Source organism: Schistocerca gregaria, chromosome 1 (assembly GCF_023897955.1).
Source record: "Schistocerca gregaria isolate iqSchGreg1 chromosome 1, iqSchGreg1.2, whole genome shotgun sequence".
Taxonomy (NCBI): domain Eukaryota; kingdom Metazoa; phylum Arthropoda; class Insecta; order Orthoptera; family Acrididae; genus Schistocerca; species Schistocerca gregaria.
Genome location: NC_064920.1, coordinates 500234078 through 500256485, shown reverse-complemented (window position 1 = coordinate 500256485; position 22408 = coordinate 500234078). Strand labels below are relative to the sequence as shown.

At 43.8% G+C, this 22408-nt stretch overlaps 1 protein-coding gene across 1 annotated transcript in view; it reads right to left on the bottom strand.

The window, feature by feature from the left end:
• LOC126354003 (peroxidase-like) overlaps positions 1-22408 on the bottom strand; it is a 268422-nt gene that overhangs the window by 16757 nt on the left and 229257 nt on the right. Inside the window, exons 13-15 of the mRNA XM_050003316.1 lie at positions 11716-11843; positions 4590-4699; positions 319-411 (exon numbers count right to left, since the gene is read on the bottom strand). Coding sequence (XP_049859273.1) covers positions 319-411; positions 4590-4699; positions 11716-11843 — 331 coding nt within the window. The remainder of the gene's footprint in view (positions 1-318; positions 412-4589; positions 4700-11715; positions 11844-22408) is intronic.

Sequence of the window (22408 nt, the reverse complement as noted above, 5' to 3'; positions counted from 1 at the left end):
TACATGTAGCGTCGTTGTATGGCGTTTCCGGAAAAGAACAACTTTCTTCAGTTTGTTCTTTAACGCATCCTCCACACCTGTTCGAAATTTGTCGGTATCGTTTCGTTTCACCCTGTTTAGCATATGTACTCAGCCATACGTACGATATAACTGCCAAACGGAATGCTATTCAGAACGCCAAAGCCACAGTACTGAACATGCTTTTACCCTCTTTTTAGACCGACCAATTTTGAGCATTCTTTTTCCATATGAAATCCTACTCAAAGATAAATCTATGGTTTACTCATCAGACGTGTAATGTGGAGAAAGTGGACTTACTGGTAGATGGCGGCGTATTTCCTTATGGTCTCGTTGGACATGCTGCCGAAAAGCTCCTCGAATGTCTCAGCACCAGGCAATCCGCAAAACTTCCTGTAAACATAAACAAAAAGTTAATACGACCATACACGGAAGCGTCAGAAAATAACTATCATGTAATGTCAACTTTTTGAATTGTATTTACGGTCAGGAAACTTTTGAGCCTAATCGAACAAAATCTGTGTTGAGAGCACTTAGGGACGACATCTTGAACCAGTATTCATCACTTTCTTAAGCGATTTCAACACTGTTGCTACAGCAGGGGTGCCCAACCTTTTATCTTACCTGGGCCACATTGGAAGAAGGTAAGTATTTTTGGACAGCACATAATGTACTATAATATACTTAACGTTACTAACAATAACTGATTAAAAAAACAACCAATGGGATGGATCAATGAGACAATAGCATCATGTGCCGGGCGTTTCAGATTGAAGATATTCAGTTTATCATATCCCCTGATCTACTGCATCAGTTCGATTACATTAAAACTGAGGGAAAATTCAGAAACTAAAAATCTGTACACGGTGACCACAGTTCACTATTTTCTGCTCCATGTGAAGAAGTTCTTTAATCATCGAAAGAGGATGAAGAAAAAACACATTTCCACCAAATAAATCAACACCATTTTTGATTTGAAGATAATACTATATTAGAATGGACGATAAATAGTTTAGACAAGAAGAGAACAACAGCTGTGGAAATGTGGTGCTACAGAAGAAGGCTGAAGATTAGATGTGTAGATCACGTAACTAATGAGGAGGTATTGAATAGAACTGGAGAGAAGAGAAATTTGTGGCACAACTTGACTAGAAGAAGGGTTCGGTTGGTAGGGCATATTCTGAGGCATCAAGGGATCACCAATTTAGTATTGGAGGGCAGCGTGGAGGGTAAAAACCGTAGAGGGACACCAAGAGATGAATACACTAAACAGATTCAGAAGGATGTAGGTTGCAGTAGGTACTAGGAGATGAAGAACCTTGCACAGGATAGAGTAGCATGGAGAGCTGCAGCAAGCCAGTCTCTGGACTGAAGACCACAACAACAACAACTATATTAGATCGTTTGCTTGGAGTGCATAATAATTTTGGAAAGTAATGGATTATCCCAGTAGAGGAAATAAATTGTACGTCTGCAAATTAACGTCGGTATGACTGGAATCAAATAAGTCAGTGATTTGATACGAAGAAAATGAACTTTAACAGTGAAGTTATTTAATCAGTCGATTTTTTTTTTTTTTTAGCTAGCTCAAACGGAAAGTACGAGTTGCTGTACCAAAAACATTTAATCAGGGAAATAAAACTGGTTGTACATTTACGTAGTGGACTGCCGTACTCAAAAGTGAATGTGCAGTGTATTGAGACGGAAAGACAATATTTACTATGTGCTGCTAGCTATAACCTATGGTAGTGAGACACCTATGGTACGAAGACAGGGAACTAAACAAATAAGCAATAGACACTAAGGGATGTCCAATAGTTAATGGAAAGAGGCTCAGCAGGAATAAACTGAAGGAACAGAAAGATGAATAAATGTACTAGGGAAGAGACAGGACGTGAGGAAGTCACAGGAAACAGGTAGAATATACACTCCTGGAAATGGAAAAAAGAACACATTGACACCGGTGTGTCAGACCCACAATACTTGCTCCGGACACTGCGAGAGGGCTGTACAAGCAATGATCACACGCACGGCACAGCGGGCACACCAGGAACCGCGGTGTTGGCCGTCGAATGGCGCTAGCTGCGCAGCATTTGTGCACCGCCGCCGTCAGTGTCAGCCAGTTTGCCATGGCATACGGAGCTCCATCGCAGTCTTTAACACTGGTAGCATGCCGCGACAGCGTGGACGTGAACCGTATGTGCAGTTGACGGACTTTGAGCGAGGGCGTATAGTGGGCATGCGGGAGGCCGAGTGGACGTACCGCCGAATTGCTCAACACGTGGGGCATGAGGTCTCCACAGTACATCGATGTTGTCGCCAGTGGTCGGCGGAAGGTGCACGTGTCCGTCGACCTGGGACCGGACCGCAGCGACGCACGGATGCACGCCAAGACCGTAGATCCTACGCAGTGCCGTAGGGGACCGCACCGCCACTTCCCAGCAAATTAGGGACACTGTTGCTCCTGGGGTACCGGCGAGGACCATTCGCAACCGTCTCCATGAAGCTGGGCTACGGTCCCGCACACCGTTAGGCCGTATTCCGCTCACGTCCCAACATCGAGCAGCCCGCCTCCAGTGGCGTCGCGACAGGCGTGAATGGAGGGACGAATGGAGACGTGTCATCTTCAGCGATGAGAGTCGCTTCTGCCTTGGTGCCAATGATGGTCGTATGCGTGTTTGGCGCCGTGCAGGTGAGCGCCACAATCAGGACTGCATACGACCGACGCACACAGGGCCAACACCCGGCATCATGGTGTGGGGAGCGATCTCCTATACTGGCCGTACGCCTCTGGTGATCGTCGAGGGGACACTGAATAGTGCACGGTACATCCAAACCGTCATCGAACCCATCGTTCTACCATTCCTAGACCGGCAAGGAAACTTGCTGTTCCAACAGGACAATGCACGTCCGCATGTATCCCGTGCCACCCAACGTGCTCTAGAAGGTGTAAGTCAACTACCCTGGCCAGCAAGATCTCCGGATCTGTCCCCCATTGAGCATGTTTGGGACTGGATGAAGCGTCGTCTCACGCGGTCTGCACGTCCATCACGAACGCTGGTCCAACTGAGGCGCCAGGTGGAAATGGCATGGCAAGCCGTTCCACAGGACTACATCCAGCATCTCTACGATCGTCTCCATGGGAGAATAGCAGCCTGCATTGCTGCGAAAGGTGGATATACACTGTACTAGTGCCGACATTGTGCATGCTCTGTTGCCTGTGTCTATGTGCCTGTGGTTCTGTCAGTGTGATCATGTGATGTATCTGACCCCAGGAATGCGTCAATAAAGTTTCCCCTTCCTGGGACAATGAATTCACGGTGTTCTTATTTCAATTTCCAGGAGTGTATTTGTATGAGTAAAGCCAGATTTGGAAAAATGTAGAAAAAATCTTCTGTCAGCAAAGGATGAAAAATTGATTGTAGTTAATACTTTGATGTTATTGCAACGTATTTTAATAATGTGAAGGTACGATATTCTCTCGTGATAAACGTATTGATGACTAACTAATTTGTTTTCTGGGCATGTTAAAAGCGGCCGAGTAAAAGATTTTTACTGAATTTAAGAATCTTTCAGGCGATGCTGAGGGTATTGAATTAAGAAATGAAGCACTAAAAGTAGTAGACGAGTTTTACTATTTGGGCAGCAGAGTAACTGATGATGGTCGAAGCAGAGATGAAATAAAATTGAAATCGCTATAGCAAGAAAATCATTTCTGTAAATGAGGAATTTGTTAACATCTAATATAAATTAATGATTAGGAAGTTTTTATCTAGGAAAAATTTGGAAATTTGTGGTAAGATCTTATGGGACCAGACTGCTGAAGTCATCGGTCCCTAAGCTTACACACTACTTAATCTACATAACTTACGCTACGGATAACACACACACCCATGGCCGAAGGAAGACTCGAACCTCAGACGGAAGGAGCCGCGTGCTCTGTTACAGGACGTCCCAGACAACGCGGCTATCCCGCGCGGCGTTTTTATATAGAGTCTGGAGCTTGTGCAGAAGTCAAACGTCGATGTTAAGCAGTTAGATAAGAAGAGAATAGAGGTTTCTGAAATGTGATGCCATACAAGAATGCCGAAGGTTATATGGGTAGAACATGTAGCTAATGAGGACTTATTGAATTAAAATTAGGAAAACAGAAATGAATGTCACAGGCCAGTTGATAGGATACATTCTGAGACATCAAGGAATCGTCAATTTGGTAATGAAACGAAGGAAGGAGGCTAAAAATTGTAGAGGGAGACGAAGGTTTGAATACAGTAAGCCCGTTCAAAAGTAGGTGGATTGTAATAGTTGAGCAGAGAGGAAAAGGCTTGCACAGGATTAACTATCATGGAGAGCTACAGCATATCAGTCTTCGGACTGAAGACCAGAACTACAGCAGCAGTTATTTGTATGTCTTCTCACATATTTATTGTTAGTAATTTCTCGGCTGTAGGTTTGGAAAGCGGAATGTCATAATTTTAAAGCGGTTTCTACATCAAGAAAACCGAGTGCGCTGATGCTTCATTCAAAGGTGTGGACACTGATGCAGATGTCAGCAGTTTTCTTATACTGACCTGAACTCCATGTATCCCGGAAGGCCGAAGTCTCGACCGCGTTGCATGTTGAATGACGCGAGGTCTAGACCGAACCTCATTCCAGGCTTCTTAAAGAGGTGGTTGGTCACCTGCAAGAATTGGCAGAAGGCATTGCAATCAATAAATATTAGGGCAGTGATTCTTATTAAAATAAAATGTGCTTTACATCCCGTAAACTTAGTGGAATGAAATTTTCCCAGTAACTACAGTCTTACTATCAATAAAGAAATCTCAGGTGTAAGCAGTACTATTTCTTTGGTGTTATTCTAGTAACAGGATTAGCGATTCCGACCAGTTGGTTTCATTTCAGTTGTTGCTTAGGAAGCATATCTTAAGCGCAAAGTAACTGTTGTGAAGGCAATGAGACATCAATGGTTAACCTACAGTACCTACACTATGTGATCTAAAGTATCCGGACATCAGGCAGAAAATGACTTACAAGTTCGTGTCGCCACCAATCGGTAATGCTGGAATTCAGTGTGGTGTTGGGCCACCCTTAGCCTTGATGACAGCTTCCATTCTCGCAGGCATATGTTCAGTCAGGTGCTGGAAGGTTTCTTGGGGAATGGCAGCCCATCCTTCACGGCGTGCTGCTCTGAAGAGAGGTACCGATGTCGGTCGGTGAGGCCTGGCACGAAGTCGGCTTTCCGGAACATCCCAAAGATGTTCTATAGGATTCAGGTCAGGACTCTGTGCAGGCCAGTTCATTACAGTGATGTTATTGTCGTTTATACATTCCGAAACAGGCCATGCATTCTGAACAAGGTGCTCGATCATGTTAAAAGATCAATCGCCATCCCCGAATTGGGAATCAAGAAAGTGCCTAAAACATCAGTGTAGACCTGTGCTGCGATAGTGTTACGAAAACAAGACCACATCATAACACCACCGCCTGCGAATTTTAATGTTGGCACTACACGCGCAGGCAGATGACGTTCACCAGGCAGTCGCCATACCCGCACCCTGTCATCGGATCTCCACGTTGTGTACCGTGATTCGTCACTCCACACAACGTTTTTACACTGTTCAGCTGTCCAATGTTTACGCTCCTTACACCAGGCGAGGCGTCGTTTGGCATTCACTGGCGTGATGTGTGGCTTATGAGCAGCCTCTCGACCATGAAATCCACGTTTGTTCACCTCCCGCCTAACTGTCATAGTACTTGCAGTGGATCCTGATGCAATTTGGAAATCCTGTTCAAGGGTCTGGATAGATGTGTGCCTATTACACATTACGACCCTCTTAAACTGTCGTCGGTCTCTGTGAGTCAACAGAAGAGGTCGGCCTGTACGCTTTTGTGCACTACGTGTCCCTTCACGTTTCCACTTCAGTATCACATCGGAAACAGTGGACCTACGGATGTTTAGAAGTGTGGAAATTTCGCTTACAGGCGTATGACACAAGTGACACCCAATCACCTGACCACGTTCGAAGTCCCTGAGTTCCGCGGAGGGCCATATTCTGCTCTCTCTCGATGTGTAATGACTACTGAGGTCGCTGATACAGAGTACCTAACAGCAGGTGTCAGCACAATGCACCTAATATGACAGACGTATGTTTTTCAGGTAGTCCGGATATTTTTGATCACATAGTGTATATATGTAGAGGAAAGAGTTGAAGGAGTCCCGAAAACAAATTTTTATACTCGAAACACCTCATTCAAACAAAAAGAAGAGCATCAGTGATTGCTTGTGATAAAGACGGAAAGCCTTAGCATCTGGTCCTAAGAGAAAATAGACTCTTCAGCTGTAATCTACAAACAATTGTACGAGATTAAAAGTAACGAACTTCTGTAAATGTCACGGGAAACGTGGTACTTGGAAACCTATATTATAATTAATAAACATGAAGTATATTCACAGAGATTTAATTAGCACTCGCAAGAATGAATTTACGTATTAATGTTTGTTTGTTGCAGGTATTTGTCAAAGTATTGCCTGTAGAATAGAAGTAGCAATCCATACGTAAATGTGTGCATTCAAATAGCGTCGGTACACAATATCGGCGGGTAATATGGAGTATAGTGAGACAGAGGTAGGTGGAGGCTAAGACAGTAATAGATGGTACCGAATAGTCAAACTCGAGGACTTCCGGGGTAGTTCAAAATGGTTCAAATGGCTCTGAGCACTATGGGACTTAACTTCTGGGGTCATCAGTCGCCTAGAACTTGGAACTAATTAAACCTAACTAACCTAAGGACATCACACACATCCATGCCCGAGGCAGGATTCGAACCTGCGACCGTAGCGGTGGCTCGGTTCCAGACTGTAGCGCCTAGAACCGCACGGCCACTCCGGCCGGCTTCCAGGGTAGTCACCGATCGACTAGTTTAGGAAAACAGGTAGAAAGGGTTTATTTTAATGAAGGATAATCCTTATTTTTCTTTCCGCTTTAATCTTGATTTGTTTTATTTTAACTGTCTTAAATCTCTTCTCTACATTTATATAGGTTTGTGTAATTACATGTACTAGAAAACGTAAAAATTTATTCTACAAATTATAATATACACGGCCTGTTTGATTGTTAGTAGATAACAGATAACATAAAAACAACATTTAGTAGAGAAAATGAAATTAGTGAATGGTCTAGAAATCACTATCAGAATATCTATAATATTATTGAAGGACCTATACCTTTTCAGAGATCCCAGCAACTTGCTATAATTTTCCCCGCAAAAATTTGCGCGGGTATCTTCCGCTAAACAGGCGTGGCTTCACAGACTTAAATAATTGTGCATTTCAGAGGCTGCATCACCCGACGAAATTGTTTTTTGTGCATTTTTATTGATTAGTTTCTTTCGATAGGTGCATGTGTAATTTGCTGGAACGATGTGTGTTGGAGACAACACGGTGTCGACGAGGGACTCCGGAGGAAAGCTAGCCCATGTGTACTAATAACAAGGACACCACAATAAATGCGCCGAGGGATTTTAATATTCTTTAGGCAGCGGTGTGGCCTGAGGGTGGCGGTAATGTGCCGCCAAAACCAGCCGTGTGAGACAATAGAGACATTCTCAAGATACATCTGTGGTGAAACTTTTTCTCACACATATCATCAGCTGAAGTCCCTTTGAAATTCCTTCACGTTCTACTTCAAAACTTAAAATTTCTCGTTGACTAATTTCTCTTTGAACTTATCTGTGGTGAAACTTTTTCTCACACATATCATCAGCTGAAGTCCCTTTGAAATTCTTTCACGTTCTACTTCAAAACTTAAAATTTCTCGTTGACTAATTTCTCTTTGAACTTATTTATAATGGAAGCTGCCGATATTGCATGTCTTCCTGCACAACGGTTAATGAATTGCAAGCCATTCGTCTATGCAATGTTCATTGACAGGGAGTCCCTTGAGTGCGAGGTCGCAAAGGGCTAATGACGTTTTCCAGCATCGACGCCTCACGTATTATCTGCCATGAAATCACAATATTGGCTGCTAATGGTAAGAGGGGGCGGGACTAGAGGCATCCAGTGGTGAGCACAATATGAGACTGCGGAGCATAGTTCAACTACTTAGTCGACGAGTAATTCACAACACTGCTAGTGGTGTTGATACAAGGCAGGGCAATGCCAATCATAAACAAAGAAAACTTTGCATTATTCCTGCAGCAACAGTTACAGAAGTTGATACTTCTGCAGAAAAGGAATGTAAGGAATTTCACAGAGAAATAAGTGGCAGTTGAAATATAGTGTTTCTGCAAGATGAGTTGGTGGAATGTGTGGTGTCGTATACGGTCGACTGTGCGACAATGGGTATGAGGAGCTCATTGATAACAAGCACAAGTGACACTGGAGCAGGTGTCGAGCCATGCAGTCCATCAGCCTTGTCAGACAGGGAGCGGTAAATCCCGTCCCCAATGGAACTTAGTAAAGGGCAATCGTTGTCGAAAAAGCGGATCCTACACATAATTACGTAAATGGAAGATCATCCGCAGACTAGAAAAAGAACAATTATAAACAGATTTCGAATAAGTTCACAGAAATATGGCTGTGTAGAGCATAAGAAAAAAGGTGGATATTCAAGGGAGGACAAGACGCACTTCTTACAAAAACTGGTGTTTGCGCCTTTCGAGGACGCTCGATACAATTTACAGGCTGTGCACAACTGTGACTTGCTACGTTATGCACATCAAACTCCGCGCGAAACAGATTATAGAGATTTCAAAGGAAGCTCCGCAGCGTAGAAAATGAACAATTATAAACAGATTTCGAATAAGTTCACAGAAATATGGCTGTGTAGAGCATAAGAAAAAAGGTGGATATTCAAGGGAGGACAAGAGGCACTTCTTACAAAAACTGGTGTTTGCGCCTTTCGAGGACCCTCGATACAATTTACAGGCTGTGCACAACTGTGACTTGCTACGTTATGCACATCAAACTGAGCGCGAAATAGATTATAGAGATTTCAAAGGAAGCTCCGCAGCGTAGAAAAAGAACAATTATAAACAGATTTCGAATAAGTTCACAGAAATATGGCTGTGTAGAGCATAAGAAAAAAGGTGGATATTCAAGGGAGGACAAGACGCACTTCTTACAAAAACTGGTGTTTGCGCCTTTCGAGGACGCTCGATACAATTTACAGGCTGTGCACAACTGTGACTTGCTACGTTATGCACATCAAACTGCGCGCGAAATAGATTATAGAGATTTCAAAGGAAGCAGTGGGGGGTTGCGTAACTGCAAACAGTACTACAGCACTAGAAGACGTGCTTTCATAGAGTCAACTTGACGATGCACAGCAAACTGCGGTATCAGACATAAAATTTGTAGAAGAGATAAACATACGTATCCCATCGTTCAGTAAGGAATTGGTTTTCATCTCCGACCAATCGATATTTGAAGGGGAAAAGCATATGAATGGAATCCTGGAAATCAGAGGTGCTGAGAGAGATGTATCAAGATCAACTATGCCTAACGCATTCGTATGATACTATATGAATTTTTCGAGAGTGGATACGAAGCTGAACGTACCGCTCGGTTTGTAACTCCCGAAGAGTTCGCCTTCGATCTTGATGGTGCGAACCTTGGTGATCACAGTGGTGCGCCATTATTGACGGTTCAAATGGCTCTGAGCACTATGGGACTCAACTGCTGTGGTCATCAGTCCCCTAGAACTTAGAACTACTTAAACCTAGCTAACCTAAGGACATCACATACATCCATGTCCGAGGCAGGATCCGAACCTGCGACTGTAGCAGTCGCACGGTTCCGGACTGCGCGCCTAGAACCGCGAGACCACCGCGGCCGGCGCCATTATTGATTTGGCGTTCATGGTGCTAGTTAATGCTTTGTTCTGAACATTTCTTGAATGTCGACAATATCCATTTTGGGAAGTGTAATACATACATCCCGTAGGAGGATGATTTCTACACCTCCCACACACTCATTTTCTGTCACCCTCCTTACTCTTACGGTGAGTCATTAGCAGCTAAATATTTTTCCTGTCATAGCATTTAACACAGCACTTTCAGATCAAAATTATTAGTAAAATTTTTGGGGAAACAGCGATCTTGAAATCTATATAAAATCAGTGAAAAACAATATTGATCGCGATGGTTATTTTATTAAAATGACGGGCTTAGGCCATCTTTAAATTGCATCATCAGTTGAAGACGATGCGTAGAATAGTCAGTTGACTTCATTCGCTGGAACTGCTCATACTGATATTACACAGGGTAACAGTTATTGAACTACGTATATCAAATAAAATCGTCATAACTTCTGAACGGTTTGCGTGGGGACGTTCAAGCTGCTCGGTTGGCAGCGGGCCACAATGGGAAATAGTATGCACATGTTATGGTTTGGTTTAGCGACGTCGCCCACTTTCATTTGGATGGGGGACTGAAGAGCAGCATTTCGCGATCGAGGAGATTCTTCACCCTTAACGGGTGACTGTGTAGTGTGAAATGTCCAGTCACGGAATAATCGGTGCGTTATTCCTCGTTGCTATGGCGACTAGCGAACGGTACGTGAAGGTTTTGGAAGATTTTTTCATCCCCATTATCCAAAGTGACCCTGATTTCGACAAGGTGTGGTTCATTCAAGTTGGAGCTCGGCCCAATCGAAGCAGGAGAGTGTTTGATGTCCTGGAGGAGCACTTTGGGGACCGCATTCTGGCTCTGGGGTACCAAGAGGTTACTGGCATGGGCCTCGATTAGCCGTCATATTCTCCGAATCTGAAGACTCGAGACGGCTTTTTGTGGGGCTATATTAAAAACTGAGTGTACAGCAATAAACTCAAAACTGTTGCTGAGCTGAAAACAACCATTCAGGAGGTGATCGACAGCATCGATGTTCCGACACTTCAGCGGGTCATGCAGAATTTCGCTATTCGTCTGCGCCACATCTTCGCCAAGGGTGGCAGACATATCGAACGTGTCATAACGTAAACCCGAATATCTGTAGTGATATTCACGTGTTGAGTAAAATGTGTGCACGCCGTAGTTTGTAACTAGTTAAAATTTTTTTCATATACTTCGATAATTGTCAACCTATACATACGAATCAGTCTTACTAAAGACTGAACTTGCGACCTCGCGCCCAAGGAGTTCCTTGTGAGTAACTGCTGCCGTTCAGTTTGTATGAAATCACGTTATTAACCACAAAGTACAGGAGGGGACATGTAGATTGCGATTACATTTCAGTATTTGAATACTCTTGTAGAGTAGGCTGAACAAAATTAAGCAACAGATACTGCATATCGTTAGACTGTCTTTTTATGGGCTAAGACTACATACATAATTATTCCAGAGGGTGACACAATGGGACATAACAAAGTTGAAGCGAGCAAAGTAGACAAGTTTCTGCGTCTCAGTGATGTTGGCAGTCGAGCATCGTTCCTTCATCTGTTCGACATTCTTCTCTTACTACCCACGGGATTGTGGCATATCCCGTGTGGCTTCTGGAAGGAATGGAGAGGAGCCAGAGATCGGGTTTAAGATTTTATGACGTCGTTTCTCCCCCTTGCAATGGCTTCGTGTTCTGATTTGAAGGCCTTTATCGTGCAGTGTAATGTTCTTACCTACCACCACTTACATCATAACAAGCTCTTGTGCACTGTAAAATGAGCCATTAAAGCCAGCAGCTGTTTCGGCGCGTGCTGTTCTTACCTCCTGAGTGACGGAGTCGTCGACGGCCTGGGCCACCTGGTTCATGAGGCCCATGAAGTACTCGTCGATCACTCCAGCTCGGTACAGGTCGTACGGCTTGCGGATCAGTTCAGACAGCCGCTTGGACGCTGGAAGTAGACAGAAACTCAGTTCCCATAACAGAATAAGAAGACGAACTGAACATACAGAAATGACCGGTACACTGAACAGGTTACATTAAGAACACTTCCTTTTTGGAGACAACTTCGTTTTGCATTTATTTGTAGGACATCGGATGACGAACATAATGAAAACCTGATGATAACCTGCTTCTGTTCGTATTTTAAGCACGCGCAGTGCCATAATATGAAGGCGAATGATAACGCTAATAAATATCTACGAAATACTCAAATTTTACAAAGCCGCACTACTACGAATGAATGTCATTTTTGTAACGGTTTTGTTCAATATCCTAAATAGATTTGTAAGTAGGCTGTTTAGGTTTTCTAATTGGTAACGCCACGTAGCGCTCTGTATAAAAAAAAACACTGGCTGTGCTGTGTGCAGTCAGTGGCTGGTTGGCATTGTTGTAATACTCGCCATTGTAGTGTTGGGCGGCTGGATGTTAACAGCGCGTAGCGTTGCGCAGTTGGAGGTGAGCCGCCAGCAGTGGTGGACGTGGGGAGAGAGACGGCGGAGTTTTGAAATTTGTAAGAATTGGTGTCATGAACTGATATATATATTATGACTATTAAGGTAAATACATTGTTTGTTCTCTATTAAAACCTTTCATTTGCTAACTGTGCCTCAGTAGTTAGTGACTTCCGTAGTTTGAATCTTTTATTTAGCTGGCAGTAGTGTCGCTCGCTGTATTGCAGTAGCTTCAGTAACGAAGATTTTTGTGACGTAAGTGATTTGTGAAACTTATAGGTTAATGCTAGTCAGGGCCATTCTTTCGTAGGGATTTTCGGAAGTCAGATTGCGATGCGCTAAAGATATTGTGTGTCAGTTTAAGCACAGTCTTGTATAATTGTTCAAAGGGGACGTCTCATATAGACCAGTCGTGTATAAATTTTTCAAAGGGGACGTTTCAGATTGTTGGCAATAAGTGCTGTTGGTTGTCACAAGTTCCGTAAAAAAGGCTAACGACGAGTAGGATATCAGACAGAGATAAGATAACTTCAAATATGGTAGTGAACTGCCGCCCAACCATAAAATGAGTCGAGTGAAGTTCGTGAGTTTTCCATTAGCAAATAAGATTTCCATTAGCAATTAAGCCGATTCAAATGGAAATTAGCTTTAAAAGTGACCTTATGGGCGGTGTAGTACTGATACGTTGTGGACGACCTGTCGAGATTTCTTATTACGAGACAGGCGATAGCACTCAAGAACAGGACAGAACAGAACTGTTATACATCTTAGTACTGTTTAATGATATGTATCGTGTATGAACCGGTAGATAATAATCTGTACGAAGTTTAGCGTATGGACAACCACAATCAATGGCAAAATCGCTCCAGGAAGGCCATTTGAAACTCATGTTTGGGGTCTTTGAAGCTTATGAAAGACCTGTAGACGACATGTTGGTCGAAAATTACATACTGAAAATAAAACGAGGAAAACAATTGACTTAGCAAAGGGAAGGCAGGACCCGATGGTGACTGTGTCTATACCTATATCCACATCTACACACCGACAGCCACCTTACGGAGTGTGACGGAGGGTACTTTGTGTACCATTTTCACTTTCCCCCTTTTCTGTTCCAGTTGTGAATCGTCCGGCGTGTGAGTTTGAACCTCTCTAATTTTGCTTTCACGGTCTTATTTGCGATATATAGGTAGGGGGGAGAAATATGTTGCCTGCTTGATCTAGGAACGTACGCTCTCGGATCTTTAAACCTCACGCTGATCCAAATGCATCTGTTGCAGCGTCGGCCAGTGGCCCGAGCATCTCCGCAACGGTTTCGAGCCTTACTAAACGAACTTGTAACGAGACGTGCTACACTTCTCTGGACTTTCTCTACTTCCTCTGTCAGTCCTATCTAGTACAGATCCAAGACTCAACAGCAATATTCAAGTATTGGTCGAAAGAGTGGTTTGTAAACCACTTCCCCGATGATGGACTACATTTCCTGAGGATTCTTCCTATGATTCTTAGTTTGGCATCTGCCACACATGCGTTTAGTTTTGTGTGGTCGCTACACTTTATACCGCGCGGTAACTCATGCTTCTATATATTTTATGAATGTGACTTCCTCCACTAACTGCTCTGCAATTGTGAAATCATACAATAAAGGGTCTTTCTGCCTATTGGCAATATGTTACATTCGTTTACCTTGAGGCCCTACTGCCAATCCCTGCATCAACAGTCGATCCTCTGCAGGTCGTCCAACATTTCAGCAAAATTTTCAAGCGACTTCTCTGTATACAAAAGCACCGTCCGCAAGAACTGGTAAGGAACTTTCGAAGTTATCCATAGGGCCAGTTACATACACACATAAAAAAAACTTTTGCATCACCTCAGTTCCGAGAGTTCCGGAACCTGTACAGAAAATTGGAATAGACATCATCATCAACAGCATTTCCACCATTTTGATTGCTCATGAGCCGGCCGTTGTGGCCGAGCGGTTCTAGGCGCTTCAGTCGGGAACCGCGCGACCGCTACGGTCGCAGATTCGAATCCTGCCTCGGGCTTGCATTTATGTGATGTCTTTAGGTTAGTTAGGTTTAAGTTTTTCTAAGTTCTAGGGGACTGATGTTAAGTCCCATAGTGCTCACAGACATTTGAACCGTTTGAACCATTGCTCATGAAAACCACACTTTGCATGTTGTATCACCATACAGCGAGACCTTCAGAGGTGGTGGTCCAGATTGCTGTACACACTAGTTTCTCTAATACCCTGTAGCAGGTCCTCTTACATTGATGCATGCCTGTATTCGTCTAGGAACATTATCCACAAGTTCATCAAGGCACTGTTGGTCCAGATGTCCCACTCCTCAATGGCGATTCGGCGTAGGTCCCTCAGAGTCGTTGGTGGGTCACGTCGTCCATAAAAAGCCCTTTTCAATCTATTCCAGGCGTGTCTCTAGCGTTCATGTCTGGAGAACTTGTTAGCCATTCTAGTCGAGCGATGCTGTTATCCTGAACGAGATAATTCACTAGATGAACACGATGTCGTCCATGAAGACGAATGCCTCGCCAGTATGCTGCAGATATGGTTGCACTGTCGGTCGGATGATGGCATTCACATATTCTACAGCCGTTACGGCGCATTCCGTGACCACCAGCGGCGTACGTCGGCCGCACTTAATGCCACACACAAAATAGCTGGGAACTTCCACCTTGCTGCACTTGCTGGACAGTGTGTCTAAGGCGTTCAGTCTGACCGAGTTGCCTCCAAACACGTCTCCGGCTATTGTCTGGTTGAAAGCATATGCTTCACTCATCGGTGAAGAGAACATGATGCCAATACTGAGCGTTCCATTCGGCATATTGTTGGGCCCATCTGTACCGCGCTGCATGGTGTAGTGATTGCAAAGATGGACCTCGCCATGGACGTTGGGAGTGATGTTGCGCATCATGCAGCCTATTGCACACAGTTTGAGTCGTAACACGACGTCCTGTGGCAGTACGAAAAGTATTATTCAACATGGTGGCATTGCTATCAGTGTTCCTCCGAGCCATAATCCGCAGGTAGAGGTCATCCACTGCAGTAGTAGCCCGTGGGCCGCCTGAGCGAGGCATGTCATCGACAGGTCCTGTTTCTCTGTATCCCCTCCATGTCCGAATAACATCGCTTACGTTTACTCCGAGGCGCCTGGACACTTCCCTTGCTGAGAGCCCTTCCTGGCACAAAGTAACAACGCGGACGAGATCGAATCGCGGTACTGACAGTCTAGGCATGGTTGAACTACATACAACCCGAGCCGTGTACCTCCATCCTGGTGGAATGACTGGAACTGATCGGCTGCAGGACCTCCTACGTCTAATAGGCGCTGCTCATGCATGGTTGTTTACAACTTTGGGCGGGTTTAGTGACATTTCTGAACATTCAAAGGGAGTGTGTCTGTGATACAATGTCCACGGGCAACGTCTATCTTCAGGAGTTCTGGGAACCGGGGCGATGCAAAACATTTTTTGATGTGTGTATTTTGTGAATTGTAATGGTCTATTTACATCAGACCTACATTCAGTGTTGCACCCCTGTATACAAGTATGATTTATGTATTTATGCCCTTAGAGATGGTTTTATTGAGTGTCAGCAGCAGATGGGTAATGCTATGATATTGTTCATTGAACGGATGAATGATAACTGCCTCGACATATCGCCTCATAAATCAGCTGCGTGCGTATATACAAGACATAAGCTTAACATCTACATCTACATCTACATATCTACATATATACTCCACTAGCCACCAAGTGGTGTGTGGCGGAGGGCACAATTCGCGCCAACGTCATATTTTCCCCAGTCTGTTCCAGTAACGGATCTCACGAGGGAAAAACGACTGTCTGAACGCCCCAGTACGAGCTCTAATTTCCCTTATATTTGATTGGTGATCATTGCACGATCTGAAAGTTGGTGGTAATAATATATGCTCTACATCCTCGACGAAGATCGAATTTCGGAATTCAGTGAGCAGCCCTTCCGTTTAGCGCGCCGTCTATGTGCAAGTGTGTCCCACTTCAAACTTTCTAAGAGATTTGTAACGCTCTCGCGATGGCTAAATGTTCCGGTCACGACTCTTGCCTCTCTTCTTTGGACCTTCTCAATCTCTTGAATCAGACCCAACTGGTAAGGGTCCCATAACGAAAGAATGGTCAAGTATTAGGGCTTTACATCGATCGTAAGCTAAAATGGTCCCATCAGATTAATCGCGTAATTAAAAAATGTGAATGTGCCATAAACATGCCTGTGGCAGACGTTTGCTGGAGCATAAGGAAGAATCTGCATTAACATATTATATAACAGGCGCTAAAAAGACCTAATGTGGATTACGGATGCATCTGTTTCTGTTCAATAACGCAAAATGCATTAGAGAAACTCGATAAGCTACCAGAGTCTGTATTGGATAATTCAAATTGACTCCAAGTATTGCTTTGCTAGTGGACGTAAATGAAATGCCATTAGAACCACGCAGGAAATACATTACAGTCAAATTACTCTTGAAAGGTCTTCATTTCTTAAATGACAATTTATTAGCAAAGATTAGGGATCTCACTGCAGAGTGCTATACAGGCAAGTATTGGATTAAGGTGAAACTACCATCCTTATTAGAATTTTACTTCAATACTTGGTCTTTCCGCGAATACGTCGCCACTTTCCAAAATACAAGCTGCTTCAATACGCCCTACACTAACACCTTAGTGAAGCTGAATATCAAGACACGCCTTCCATTCAGAGGCAAATTCAAGGTCCCGGAAGTTGCAGCAATACTTACTGTAGAGCTTCTAAAGATTTTAGAGGGACGTAAGTACCAAAAGAAGTACAAGAAGAAACAGTCGTAATTTTATCAGACTCACGCCAAGCACTGATGCTACGATGCCAACAACACCAAAAATTAGCCACTATGTCGGATTATACATACAGTGCAGAAGGTTTCCTGTGTAATTATGGCGACCGTCATGTTATGTGTGAAATCGCACAGCGGAATAGCAAGAAATGAAACATTAGATACTCTGGCCAGGAAACCGTATGCACTGGTTCAAACACTATAAAAAGTTACCCGACGAAATTCTTCAAAACATAAGGACTATAATTAGGGCACGATGGAAAGAAAATCTCGAAAAAATTTACGAAATTAAAGGGAGTCACAAAGCTACACTGGTTTCTAATCTTACATCATTTCCTTGGTACCAAAACCGCAGATATGACTGAAACTTTGTATTGAGAAGCGGCGCGTTAGACCGCGCGGCCAGTCGGGCGGGCCATTTACCGTTTAGTAAAGTCATCAACAGATCAAACGAATTGCAAAATGACCTAGACACGATACCCGCATGGTGTGAAAAGTGCCAATTATCTCCCAATATGGAAAAGGTTGAGGTCATCCATATGAGTACGGAAAGAAATCCGCTAAAATACGGTTAAGCGGTGCCTCAGACAAATCCAAAGGTTGTCAATTCAGCTACATCCTAGGAATTGCAGCTTAAACTGGTGCGATCAAGTAGGTGGTGCTGTGGGGAAGGCAAATCGAAGACTACGATTGTTTGCCCTCTGCTAGAGTACTGCTATGCTGTATGGGATCCTTATCAGTTAGAATTAAAATTGCTACACAGCCGTAAATAGAAATATTAGAAAAGGTAGGAAGATTTTTCTGTTTAGCAAAAGTGACAAAAAGCAGATTACAGAGTACCTGACGGCTCAACACAAAAGTTTTGTCTCAAGTGCAGATAGTGTTGAGGATCAGTGGACAAAGTTCAAAACCATGGTACAATATGCGTTAGATGAGTATGTGCCAAGCAAGATCGTAAGAGATGGGAAAGAGCCACCGTGGTACAACAACCGAGTTAGAAAACTGCTGCGGAAGCAAAGGGAACTTCACAGCAAACATAAACATAGCCAAAGCCTTGCAGACAAACAAAAATTACGCGAAGCGAAATGTAGTGTGAGGAGGGCTATGCGAGAGGCTTTCAATGAATTCGAAAGTAAAGTTCTATGTACTGACTTGGCAGAAAATCCTAAGAAATTTTGGTCCTATGTCAAAGCGGTAGGTGGATCAAAACAAAATGTCCAGACACTCTGTGACCAAAATGGTACTGAAACAGAGGATGACAGACTAAAGGCCGAAATACTAAATGTCTTCTTCCAAAGCTGTTTCACAGAGGAAGACTGCACTGTGCTTCCTTCTCTAGATTGTCGCTCAGTTGAAAAAATGGTAGATATCGAAGTAGACGACAGAGGGATAGAGAAACAATTAAAATCGCTCAAAAGAGGAAAGGCCGCTGGTCCTGATGGGATACCAGTTCGATTTTACACAGAGTATGCGAAGGAACTTGCCCCCCTTCTTGCAGCGGTGTACCGTAGGTCTCTAGAAGAGCGAAGCGTTCCAAAGGATTGGAAAAGGGCACAGGTCATCCCCGTTCTCAAGAAGGGACGTCGAACAGATGTGCAGAACTATAGACCTATATCTCTAACGTCGATCGGTTGTAGAATTTTGGAACACGTATTATGTTCGAGTATAATGTCTTTTCTGGAGACTAGAAATCTACTCTGTAGGAATCAGCATGGGTTTCGAAAAAGACGATCGTGTGAAACCCAGCTCGCGCTATTCGTCCACGAGACTCAGAGGGCCTTAGACACGGGTTCACAGGTAGATGCCGTGTTTCTTGACTTCCGCAAGGCGTTTGACACAGTTCCCCACAGTCGTTTAATGAACAAAGTAAGAGCATACGGACTATCAGATCAATTGTGTGATTGGATTGAGGAGTTCCTAGATAACAGAACGCAGCACGTCATTCTCAATGGAGAGAAGTCTTCCGAAGTAAGAGTGATTTCAGGTGTGCCGCAGGGGAGTGTCATAGGACCGTTGCTATTCGCAATATACATAAATGACCTGGTGGATGACACCGGAAGTTCACTGAGGCTTTTTGCAGATGATGCTGTGGTGTATCGAGAGGTTGCAACAATGGAAAATTGTACTGAAATGCAGGAGGATCTGCAGCGAATTGACGCATGGTGCACGGAATGGCAATTGAATCTCAGTGTAGCGAAGTGTAATGTGATGCGAATACATAGAAAGATAGGTCCCTTATCATTTAGCTACAAAATAGCAGGTCAGCAACTGGAAGCAGTTAATTCCATAAATTATCTGGGAGTACGCATTAGGAGTGATTTAAAATGGAATGATCATATAAAGTTGATCGTCGGTAAAGCAGATGCCAGACTGAGATTCATTGGAAGAATCCTAAGGAAATGCAATCCGACAACAAAGGAAGTAGGTTACAGTACGCTTGTTCGCCCAATGCTTGAATACTGCTCAGCAGTGTGGGATCCGCACCAGGTAGGGTTGATAGAAGAGATAGAGAAGATCCAACGGAGAGCAGCGCGCTTCGTTACAGGATCATTTAGTCATCGCGAAAGTGTTACGGAGACGATAGATAAACTCTAGTGGAAGACTCTGCAGGAGAGACGCTCAGTAGCTCTGTACGGGCTTTTGTTAAAGTTTCGAGAACATACCTTCACCGAAGAGTCAAGCAGTATATTGCTCCCTCCTACGTATATCTCTCGAAGAGACCATGAGGATAAAATCAGAGAGATTAGAGCCCACACAGAAGCATACCGACAATCCTTCTTTCCACGTACAATACGAGACTGGAATAGAAAGGAGAACCGATAGAGGTACTCAGGGTACCCTCCGCCACACACCGTCAGGTGGCTTGCGGAGTACGGATGTAGATGTAGATGTAGATGAAGATGACGTGCTACAGACGCGAAATTTAACCGACAGGAAGAAGATGCTGTGATATGCAAATGATTAGCTTTTCAGAGCATTCACACAAGGTTGGCGCCGTTGGCGATACCTACAACTTGCTGACACGAGGAAAGTTTCCAACCGATTTCTCATACACAGGCAGCAGTTGAACGGCGTTGCCTGGTGAAACGTCGTTGTGATGCCTCGTGTAAGGAGGAGAAATGCGTACCATCACGTTTCCTAATTTGATAAACGTCGGATTGTAGCTAATCGTGTTTGCTGTTTATCGTATCGCGACATTGCTAATCGCGTTGGTCGAGATCCAGTGACTGTTAGCAGAATATGGAATCGGTGGGTTCAGGAGGGTAATGCGGAACGCCATACTGGATCGCAACGGCCTCGTGTCACTAGAAGTCGAGATGACAGTCATCTTATCCGCATGGCTGTAACGGATCGTGCAGCCACGTCTCGATCCCTGAGTCAACAGATTGGGACGTTTGCAAGACAACAACCATCTGCACGAACAGTTCGACGACGTTTGCAGCAGCATCGACTATCAGCTCGGAGACCATGGCTGCGGTTACCCCTGACGTTGCATCACAGACAGGTGCGCCTGCTATGGTGTACTTCCTCCAGCCTTTCTGGAATGTGATAAGAATAACTGAATAAAGGAATTCAGCAGGACACGGAATCTGATGAATTTCACTGCGCAATTTTGTTACAGCTGCTCTCGACGCTGCATCATTTCAATGGGGAAGGGCTGTGTGAGAACAAAATATTGTTTAGGGAAGTTGAATAGGACGCGTCCGTGATTGCTGCTCGCAGACTGCAAGGTGAGGGCTGTAACACAAGCTCGTGTGATAAATACACAGCATAGTGTAGAGTACACGAATATAAATCAACAAGTAGTATACAAGTGCTAAGAATAATTTCTTAGATATGTACTCCTGTCAGTCGCGTTGCATATTTTGTTTTAATTTAACATCCTGCTGCGCGTTTAAGCTTGTTTTTTCTTTTTTTTTATCAGGCGCTTTATGTTGCGTGCAGGAGATGACCGAAGTTTTGAAGTAGTCTAAAATTATCAGATAATGTACGTTTAATTTATAATATTGATTGAATCTCTTCTTGTGAGAAAATTGGTTCGGAGCGAGGGAAAGGGGAAGGCGAAAATGTGACGTCCTATGGTATCAGCTGTTGTTGTTGTTATCGATGTGACGTTGGCCTGATCTCGTTGATTGTACAAGCCTGCATTGGACGCATGGGGATATTGTGACATCAGTAGGTATGTTGCATTAATTATATAACCTTCCTTCTGTCAGTCAAATGTTGTAGTTACGATTTCTACGTTCTAAGCTTCATTTGTCACTATTTACCGGCGAAACCACTACAAAATGTTGCAGAACTGTATCGATCCATCAGGAAATATGTGATAAATGAAACTCGGGACATCGTAAGTCAAACCTCTGATATTCAGGGAGAATATTAAATAATGTACGTAACATATTAACTGATGACAAAATATCTACATGAATCCAGTACAGTGTGAGATATGTAAGTTAAGGTCCTTAGTCGCAGTGTAGCACAGGTGAGCATATTAAGTTTTATCGACAATGTAGGAAGTAACTGTTGAAGTGTCAACAATGCAGGAGTACACGGGTGGCGATGCGTGCCAGCGTTAATTTCAATTATCTTGTACATACGGTTGTCTTGGCCTGACACGCTTTTGCTTTTAATGTTAGAACCACTCTGTCGAAAGTCGTAGACAAGTCACGTTACTCTTAAGCAATTATTCAGCGGCATATGATATGTATCGATAAATTACTAAAAAGACCAAGTCAACATCTATAGTGGTACGTCTGTTATTAATTAACTGAAGAGTCCTCAGAACTGAAGTGAAATACAGGATGTTGGGTGCTACGGAAAATGTAATCCTGAGTTTGAGAGATAGTAGTATGGACCTAAACGAGCCATAAATGTCCAGTAGACATGGTCCCTAAAATGCACACCTTAAGATTAATCTTCGGTACTGTGAAACACATGTTTTCTATTCAAGCTCTTTGTTGTTACGGACAACCCACAGAACGTGATAAACACAGGACACATTCCTCAGTCGGCCGGTGTGACCGTGCGGTTCTAAGAGCTTCAGTTTGGAACCGCGTGACAGCTACGGTCGCAGGTTCGAATCCTGCCTCGGGCATGGATGTGGGTGATGTTCTTAGGTTAGTTAGGTTTAAGTAGTTCTAAGGTCTAGGGGACTGATGACCTCAGAAGTTAAGTCCTATAGTGCTCAGAGCCATTTGAAC